We start from the raw sequence: 10,199 nt of genomic DNA, 5'->3' as shown, positions 1-10,199 counted from the left end.
GGGGAACAGGCCCGGTCACGGGGAACAGGCCCGGTCACGGGGAACAGGCCCGGTCACGGGGAACAGGCCCGGTCACGGGGAACAGGCCCGGTCACCGGGAACAGGCCCGGTCACCGGGAACAGGCCCGGTTACCGGGAACAGGCCCAGTTGTGGGGAGCAGGCCCAGTCGCTGGGAATAGGCCCAGTTGTGGGGAATAGGCCCGGTCACTGGGAATAGGCCTGGTCATGGGGAACAGGCTAATCACTGGGAATAGGACTCATCGTGGGAGCAGGCACGGCCACCGGGAACAGGCCTGGTCATGGGGAACTGGCCCGGTCACTGGAAACAGGCCGGTCACTGGGAACAGGCCCGGTTGTTAAGAACAGGCCCAGTTACTGGGAACAGACCCCCTATCATCACACTCTGCTTCTACCTTTCGCCAGTTTTCGTTTCAATATGTCACTTTGCCTTTGATCCAATGGGTTTAACCAGTCTGCCTGCAGGACCTTATCAAAAGTTAATATCTACACAGATGACATCAAATACATTAACCTCACCAACACTACTGGTCACCTTCTCAAAATGTTCAATCAAATTTGGCCTACATGACTGTCCCTGAACAAATGCTGACTGTCCCTGTCTGTATCTCTCCAAGTGCAGATAGATTCTGTCCCTCATAATTCTCTATAATCATGCCCGCAGCACTGAGGTTAGATTGACTGGGCTGTAATTTCCAGGTCTAACCATTTATTAATAATGGAAGAATTTGAGAGATTCGGGTGATTTACAGAGTCATAGAGCTGTACAGCAGGGAAACAGACTCTTCAGTTCAACTCGTCCACGCTGACCAGATATCCTAAATTAATCTAGTCCCATTTGCCAGCATTTGGTCCATATCCCTCTAAACCCTTCCTATTCATATACCCATCCAGTTGCCTTTTAAATGTTGTAATTTTACCAGCCTCCACCACTTCCCCTGGCAGCTCATTCCGTACCATTACTGAATCACCCATCACCATTGTACTGGGGAAAGAGAGAGTCATCATTGACCAGAAACTCAACTGGGCTTGCCATATAAACACAGTAGCTACAAGAGAAGGTCAGAGGCTAGGAATACTGCAGCAAGTAACTCACTTCCTGACTCCCCAAAGCTATCTACAAGGCACAAGTCAGGACTGTGATGGAATACTCCCCAGTTGCCTGGATGAGTGCGGCTCCAACAGTACTCAAGAAACTCGACACCATCCAGGACAAAGCAGCTCCTGCTTTGATTGGCACCAAATCCATTCCCTCCACCACCGACACTCAGGAGCAGCAGTGTGCACCGTCTACAAGATGCTCTGTACAAATTCACCAAGGCTCCTTCCAAACCCATGACCTCTACACCACCCTGCCATGCAAATATGTCCCTTTGTTGCGTCTGGGTTGAATTTCTCAAACTCCGCACCCAGCCACACGGCAGATGTTTCCTGCAGAACATGGGCTCACCACCCTTTTCTCAATGAATACTAAGGTTATGGTAATAACTGCTGCCATTGCCAGTAACAGGCACATCTGTCAATGTATCATTGAATCAGATGGGGTATTAACAAGAGAGTAAGCAGGAAAGTAGGATTGGACTGAATGGGAAAGGAAGTGTTGTGGGAATTGCAGGATTGTGGGTTGGGTGTAGAGTAATGTTACCTCTTATTTGATTTGATTTATTATTGTCACTGAGATACAGTAGAAAGTATTGTTTTGCATGCTATCCAGCAAACTGTACCAATGAAACACTCCAAAGACAGATGCAAACAACAGTTTGATGAACTTCCTCGGAAGGTCAGATCTTATTGAACTCTCAAACTCTCTCTGATCGGGATAGGACATCAGCCTCGGGGCTCCCTCACCGACCTCCCCTTCCCAGTGGAAAATCAGCCAAAAATCAGAATGAGCAAGAGAACCGGCCCCAGAAATGTCAGATTGACTCCTGAGTGTGCTCCCTATCACTCATTGGGTTCCTCCCTGGTCGTGCCTGCCCTGTTCCTGCGATGGGATGCTGCTGACTGTGGCCAGCTCCAGCTCAGTTTCTTGGCTGATGGGGTGACCTTGAATGTGAGCTGTCATTATTTACCCTTTTCCCTTCTTCACAGGTGGCAGAGCAAAAGAGGAGGAGAGCCAGTCAGCATGTGAAACACTGGAATGTGCAGCTGAGTCGACTGATGCAGCCGATTGTGCCTGGGGGTAAGGGAAAAACCGGGGCATCTGCTGAGGGTACTGTGCAGTCACACTGGGCTTGTGTGACCTGTGCTGTTCCCTGGGGAAACTGGTATAGAATGCACCCAGTACAAGGATTGGCACTGAGTACTATGCTTAACAAAACGTATAATATACCAGTACTTTTGTAATCACTTCTATAAAACAAAAGTTCAACAAAGGATGATGAAGAAAAGAAAGAGGGGAAAAAATACATTTTGGGGGTAAACTTGAAGTACTATCAAGGTGGACTGCAAGAGCTTCTTTTAAACGTATTAAAAGGAAGAGAGAGGCAAGGAAAGCTTAGAAAATGGAGCTGGGGAAGTAATAATGGGGAATCAAAAAAAGGCAGAGGTATTGAATAAAGTTCGTAATTCCTTGAAGGTGGAGACGCAGGTAGACAGGGTAATGAAGAAGGTGTTTGGTACACTTGCCTTTGTTGGTCAGTGCATTAAGTATAGGAGCTGGGAGGTCATGTTGCATCTGTACAGGGTATTGATTAGGCTGCTTTTGGAATACTGGATTCAATTCTGGTCTCCCTGCTATAGGAAGGATGTTGTGAAACTTGAAAGGGTTTACAAGGATGTTGCAAGGCTTGGAAGGTTTGAGCTATAGGGAGAGGCTGAATAGACTGGGGCTATTTTCTCTGGAGCACCGGAGGGTGAGGGGTGACCTTATAGAGGTTTATAAAATCATGAGAGGCATAGATAGGATAAATAGCTAAGGTCTTTTTCCCAAGGCAGGGGAGTCCAAAACTAGAGGGCTTGGTTTAAGGTGAGAGGGGAAAGATTTAAAAGGGACCTAAAGGGCAACAGATTGAGTAGGTTGGGCCTGTACTCATTGAGATTTAGAAAAATGAAAGGTAACCTTACTGTAACAAACAAGATTCTTCCAGGGCTTGACTGGGTAGATGTGGAAAGGTTGTTTCCTCTCATGGGAGAGGCTAGGACCAGAAGGGATAATCTCAGAATAAGGGGTCACCTATTTAAAACAGGGATGAGGAAGAATTTCTTCTCTCATGGGGGAGTGAATTTGTAGAATTCTTTGCTGCAGAGGGCTGTAGAGGTTGGTTGATAAATACATTCAAGGCTGAAATGGAGTTTTATTCGGGAAGGGAATCAAGGGTTAGAGTGAAAAGACAAGGAAGTGGAGTTGAAGGTTATCAGATTAGCCATAATCTTATTCAATGGCAGAACAGATTGGATGGGATGAATGGCCTACTTTTGCTCCTACACATTGCATGGTTTGTAAGTGTGCAGTTATGGACATCATGCTTTACGAATGATATGAAGGTGTTGGAGGGGGTGCAGAAGAGATTAGTTTCAGGAATGAAACACTTGAATTGTGGAGATAGATTGGAAAATTTAGGAGCTTTTTTTTCTTGGAGGTGTGAATATTGAAAGGAAGTTTTCAAAATCAGAGGAGTCTGGACAGAAAAGACAGGGAGAAACCTTTCCTAGTAGTGAGAACGTGGAGTACAAGATGACACAGATTTCAAGTAATTGGCAAAAAAAAATCAACATAGATATGAGGAAAGAAATATTTTGCAGCAGCAAGTGTTTCAGTTCTGGAACACACTGCCTCAGAGACTTCAGTCAGAGCGCTACAGAGGAAATTAGACTGTTCGCTGCAAAGGAAGAACATGCTGGATTGCAGGGAGAATGGCACAAAAATGTAATGCTCATTTGGAGAACCAGCACCATCACAACGCAGACAATGCACCGTGATGTACTGGGTAAGGGCCCCAGTTCTGGAATCGGTGTGGAGTACGGACTTGGTTTTAGGGGATACTGTAGAGCAGTAGATGGAACAGCAGTGGGGTTGTGAGATTTCCGGGGTAGCCACAGAATGGAGTTGGGGATGACAGGAATGTTGTAGGCTCTTACCCCTTTACATTGGTCCCACTAATTCCGTCAGCTTATCCGTGCCTCAATTCCATTTCATCCCATTCCGATCACCTTTATCCATTCCCATCCATACCTTTCCCTATCAGTCTAGGTGCTAAGAGCTCCAATAAACCCTTAGGATCTCCTGCCTTTTGTAGAAAACGTGTCCAGCAGATGATTGTTATCACGACCCTCAGCGTGAAAATACATTGTGACCCTGAATGTTACAGCTGAAACATTAGTAATGTGTCCCCTTTTCTAAAAATTGTTTCTCCAAATTCTCCTGCCTCGTTTGCTTAGTGTTTTAAAATCCTTTTGGTTAGATCACCCCTCAGCCTGTCTTGTGGGAATTTGTTTGTTTGTGGGGATGTGGGCGTCCCTGGCTGGGTCGGTATTTATTGCCCCTCCCTATTTGCCCCTTGAGAAGGTGATGGGGAGCTGCTTTCTTGAACCACTGCAGTCCATGTGCTGTTGGTTGACCCACAAGCCCTTGGGGAGGGAATTCCAGGATTTTGACCCAGCGATAGTGAAGGAACAGCGATATATTTCCAAGTCAGGATGGTGAGTGGGTTGGAGGGGAACCTGCAGGGGGCGGTATTCCCATGTATCTGCTACCCTTGTCCTTCTCGGTGGTGGAGGGAAGTAGGTAAACCTACTCTTATTTAAACCTCTAAGGTCAAAAAACACATGACACCAGGTGACAGTCCAACAGGTTTATTTGAAGACACAAGCTTTTGGAGTCTCGCTCCTTCTTCAGATGTCCCTAAAATTTAGGCAAACTTGTATTCTTTCTCCCCAAGGCCACAGTATCCTCACTCTGGATAAAGGATAAGGACATAGACCCGCGTACATAACTGTACATACCTTCCAGCCCTATGCATTTCTAAACTCCTTGGGAGAAAGGCCAACATTCCTTTCGCACTTCTCAGGAAATTCCTGGCACCGTTTTTCAGGTTTTAGTGATTGCTGAACATGCACAGCCATGTTCAGTCTCTTTGCCCGTCTGCACTCCAGGCTGTCTCATTGTGAGTTGTTGGTTCTGGAGATGATATTTCCATGTAAAAGTGACTCAGACAGCTCTCGCCCACTCACCAAGTGTTTACGAAATGCTGCCCTTGCCCCGGCTCAGTGACTCAAGGGCATCCACAAACCCAGCTTCATAACTCTGTGTTTCCATCACCAGCACCATTCTGTTCAGGACAGGGTGAGGGAGGGTGGGGGCACGGTGAGGGGGACAGGGTCCGGGTGAGGGGGACAGGGTCTGGGTGAGGGGGACAGGGTCTGGGTGAGGGGGCAGGATCACAGTGGGGGGGGGGGTTCAGGGTTAGGAGGTGGCGTTGGAGTGTAGGGGCAGGGTCAGGGTAAGAGGGTCAGGGAGAGGGGGCAGGGTTAGGTGAAGGGGGGACAGAGTCAGACTAAGAGGCTCAGGGTGAGGTGGGTGTTTGGGGGCTGAGTTTGAGGGTCACAATCTGCCTATAAAATGCCTATTCCCCTCCAATTCCTGGCCTCGTACTTTGCCCAGTTTCCATTCTTTCCCCGTGGCAGCCATGGTCCCACACTGTATAACTGCATTTGCTAAAACCTACAGCTGCTCCTGCAGAATTGCTGCTGTAAGCCTCTGGGATATTGTCCTGTGTGTCTCGAGGTGGGGCTTGGGGGTGTGGGGGCGGGGGCGGGGGCGGGGCGGTCACAGTTTCTCAGGTAACACTCCTGCTGGAGGAGCTAGGGATTGTTTTGTCCTGAGCCACTCTGTCCAGCAAGGGATGAGGCAGTAAATGCTGGCCTGCCAGTGACGCCCACGACCCACGAGGGAGTAAAAACAGAAGACGCTGTATGTTACAGATTGCTGTGCAAGCGTTTATTGTTGCTGTAAGATGTGCGACTGTGTGTTCCAGCTGCCCAGAATCCGCCAAAGAGTGACATCCTGAGCCACAGAGGAGGAGGAGCTTTCATTCCCAAAGAGTTTGCCGTCAGGAGGAAAGACCGCAACGCCAGGAGACAACACGAGGTGGTCCCGTCTCTGGACTCCGAAGAGATGCCAGGCTCTGACTCTGAGGATTACGAAAACATGGCGGAGTACATAAAGAACATGTCGCTGACAGGGGCTAAGATGATCCCTTAGGTGGAGCCGCAGTGTGGACTAACCAGTGTGAGTGAAGATGTGAGGGACCCCCTGGGGAGTCAGTGCCGAATCCCGGTGTGGGTGTGCGTGTGTGGGTGTGCGTGCGTGTCTCTGGTTTCCATTTCAGCCTGCCCGTTTGTCGGACAGTGTGTCCCAGCCCCTTCCCAGGGTCTGCACACAGCTGGGAACATTGTCGTGTTCCCTGACACTGGAGCCAAGGATATAGTGAGCAGGACAGAGACAGCCTGGGGACCATTGATACTGGGAGAGACAAGCCCCATCAACATGAATCCTTCTCCCTTCTCTCCCCCACCCCCCCTCCCCCCCCCCCCCCTCCTCCCCCTTCCCCCCCCCCCCCTCCCCACTCCTTCCCCCTTCTCCCCCTGTCCCCCTCTCACCCTCAACAACCCCCTTCCCCTCTCCAAGTTGTTTACATGAAGCGATTGGACCTGCAATAATATCCAAAGAATGATAAAGAACCATCACTAACTTCAGACTGCTCAGTTTGCTTTGTTTCTCTTGCTGCTTCTGCAGCAAAGTGGAGGATTATTCAGTAAAACCTCTGGGCCATCGTTAGGGCTGCCAGGGAGATTGCTAAAGGTTGGTGGGTGTTGGGGGGGTGGGGTTGGCCTCTTTGGATGATGACATTGCTGAGATCGAGGGCTCCGTCATCTCAGTGCTCAGCTCATGTCAGCAACGTTGTTAGTGTTGTTGAGAGAGGAGAGAAGGTGTCACAGTGATTGGCGGTATGAACAGTTTGAGCATTGAGAGAAGGGCAAAGATCTTGGATCGTTTCCAGTGTGGAGATCCACTGGAGGTTTGAGGATTAGAGGAGAAATCAAGAGTTCGTTCCTCAACAGATGAAGTCTTCACACCCATCCCAGGGGAAGGAGTTTGTTGTCAGGAAAATACAAGCAAGGTTCAAAGGCATTGGAGAGTGGGCAAGATACAATGTGGGGAAGTGTGGGGCCATCTCTCCTTTGGGAGAAGGAATACTGAGAGATTGGTTGTTGTCTGAAGTTGCCCCTGTTCCAGAGTCACAGAAAGCTAGCTAACAGGGCCAGTGAGGAATTAGGAAGGCAGATGGTGCGCTGGCCTTCAGCACTACATGAGTTACAATGTCTTGCTGCATTTGTATGGAGCTTTGCTCAGGCAAATTGTACACAGTTTTGCTTCCCTTATTTATTTAAGGATCAAATACTTGCCATAGAGGGGGTACCAATCGAGAGGTTCACCAAATTAATTCCTTGGGAGGATGAGATTAGCACATGAGGAAGCCCGAGCAGAGATTAGGAAAGAATGAGAGATTAGCTTCAGAAGGGACAGGATGGCTGGGGTTAGAATACAGGGAGTGCAAGTGGTTGTGGGAGAGCCACAGCAATATGCTTCTCTGTGCCTCTTCCACCAATACGGTGATAGAAACGTGTTCAAGACACACTTGTATTATTGTCCTAAAACCAAAATGAGAGAGAAATCAGTGAAAGGGAGAATTTCACCCTTTATTTCTTTGTTCAAAAGTTTATTCATACATGCATGGGAGATGGACCCATTAAGAAAATAGCAGACAGCTCAAACTTTGACCACAAGAAGAAGGGTTCTATACCAATTTTACTGATAAACTTTCAATCCAGTAAAAAGAACAATTCCAAATAAAAAGTTACACCTTTTATTCATTCATACCTCCATCCAACAGTGTTTGCATGTTAGTACACATGACTACATTATCCAATCATCTTCACACTACTACATATGACTATATTGTCCAATCCTGCTCCAGCTAACACACGTGATTATACTATCAGATTGTTAGACCTTTAGCTGTTAAAACATCTCTGTTAACATGTACTGAAAATGCTACTTAGCTTACAGAAAACCCACACCGCTTCATTATCCCCTAACAATCGAGGATCAGCTTTCTGATTTGATGTTGGAGGTGACTGATGGGGTGAGATTTGAACTTGCTCAAACCCTGTTACACCCACTCGGAATTAAAGTCGAGCTCCAGGAGGGAGCAGATGGGGGTGCGGTGGAATTGGGCAGAGGATAATCCAATCCATTCCAATTGCCCTCAACAAACATGTATCAGCTCATGTTGCCCCTGCCCTAGCAAAGGGCACCTGTTGTTAAATAGCCTCAAATAGCCGCTGGTATTAAGCCAGGTAACAATGGAACTGGTTGTCATTGCTGTTGGCTGTCTCTGTCCGTTAGAGTATGATGTGTACTCAGATTTGTGAGTTTCTGTCCAGCTTTCTAAGTGAAAGGGCAGTTCTCCAGCAACAGGACTTGAGGCACAGTGGAAAGGATGTCCCATGAGGTAGTGGAATCCTGGGTGGTGCAGGATTTCATTCATTTACTTTCCCTCCTTGATCTACTTTACCTCATCATTAAAACATCGGGATTCAAAGCTTGATGCAGTTTGATGGAAAAGTGTCTCCACTTTGAACAAATGCTCCTCCCAGTCGTTGATGTTAATGTTGCTGTGCTTCGATGAGACACTCTGAGGGTTTTTGTAGTTTGGCACAGTTCCTGGGCTGCTAACTATCGAGCCACAGTTAGGCTCAAAATGGGGAATCCACAGGAATGGTTCTGTGGGAATCGGCCAGAGCTGGGTTTCTCAATCATGCCCCCTGGGCTAAGCCAGGACAGTGACAGCTGCTGATCACCAGGGGAGTCCAGACTAGGTGGTAACCTGAGAGGGGGCTGTGCATCTCATTCTCGACAGAACTGGAATGAAACTCCCTCATTTCACCAGCAGGTGGCACTCACTCCATCAGCCCTGACCCCAGGGTAAGGACAGGCCACTGTGACAGGGCTATGCTGTTACAGGGACTCACTGTCACAGTGCGGAGGGAGAAGGAATGACAGAGTGTTACTCCCATTGGGGGTGGGGGTGTGAAGAGAGAGTGTATCAATCCCCTCAGGAGAGAGAGAGTGAGACAGCCCCTTCAGGAGAGAGATAGAGTGAGACAGAGAGAGACAGCCTCTTCAGGAGAGGGAGAGAGAGAGAGAGCCCCTTCAGGAGAGAGAGAGAGAGACAGCCCCTTCAGGAGAGGGAGAGACAGAGAGAGAGAGAGCCCCTTCAGGAGAGAGAGAGAGAGAGAGCCCTTTCAGGAGAAGGAGAGAGAGAGACAGCCCCTTCAGGAGAGGGAGAGAGAGAGAGAGCCCTTTCAGGAGAAGGAGAGAGAGAGAGAGACAGAGAGAGACAGCCCCTTCAGGAGAGAGAGAGAGACAGAGAGAGAGACAGCCCCTTCAGGAGAGAGAGAGATACAGAGAGAGAGACAGCCCCTTCAGGAGAGGGAGAGAGAGAGAGAGACAGCCCCTTCAGGAGAGGGGGAGAGAGAGAGCGAGAGACAGCCCCTTCAGGAGAGGGAGAGAGAGATAGAGTGAGGGAGAGAGAGAGAGCCCCTTCAGGAGAGAGTGAGAGAGACAGCCCCTTCAGGAGAGGGAGAGAGTGAGAGACAGCCCCTTCAGGAGAGGGAGAGAGCCCTTTCAGGAGAGGGGGAGAGAGAGAGATAGAGTGAGAGAGAGAGAGAGACGGAGAGAGACAGCCCCTTCAGGAGAGACAGAGAGAGATACAGCCCCTTCAGGAGAGGGAGAGAGACAGAGAGAGAGACAGCTCCTTCAGGAGAGGGAGAGAGAGAGAGAGAGCCCTTTCAGGAAAGGGAGCGAGAGATAGAGTGAGAGAGAGAGACGGAGAGAGACAGCCCCTTAGGAGAGAGAGAGAGAGAGACACAGAGGCAGCCCCTTTAGGAGAGAGAGAGAGAGACAGCCCCTTCAGGGCAAAGCAGTGAGCTAAAGAATCTCATTGATGTCATGTTGCCAATGTAATGACTTGTTTTATGGGCTTGTTGCACATGAGCAGGATGCGAACAGGATGCTAACAGCCTGGGCCGGGACAGTTTGCACCCCCGGCAGTGAGTGAGGTGTTGTGAGCTGGTTTACTGAAGATCGATGAGCTGCATTTACCATGCAGTGTGC

The 10,199-nt window shown here is 48.9% G+C and overlaps 1 protein-coding gene across 1 annotated transcript in view; it reads left to right on the top strand.

Moving 5' to 3' along the window:
- The window catches only part of LOC109920945 (differentially expressed in FDCP 6 homolog), a 77,073-nt gene extending 70,557 nt beyond the window's left edge, over nucleotides 1-6,516 (top strand). Inside the window, exons 5-6 of the mRNA XM_048607804.1 lie at nucleotides 2,078-2,201; nucleotides 5,995-6,516. Coding sequence (XP_048463761.1) covers nucleotides 2,078-2,201; nucleotides 5,995-6,221 — 351 coding nt within the window. The 3' untranslated portion in view covers nucleotides 6,222-6,516. The remainder of the gene's footprint in view (nucleotides 1-2,077; nucleotides 2,202-5,994) is intronic.
- Nucleotides 6,517-10,199: the final 3,683 nt, after the last annotated feature.

This window comes from Rhincodon typus, chromosome 18, assembly GCF_021869965.1.
Source record: "Rhincodon typus isolate 14 chromosome 18, sRhiTyp1.1, whole genome shotgun sequence".
NCBI classification, from domain to species: Eukaryota; Metazoa; Chordata; class Chondrichthyes; order Orectolobiformes; family Rhincodontidae; genus Rhincodon; species Rhincodon typus.
The sequence above is the reverse complement of the archived record's forward strand: the minus strand, read 5'-3'. Positions and strand labels throughout refer to the sequence as shown.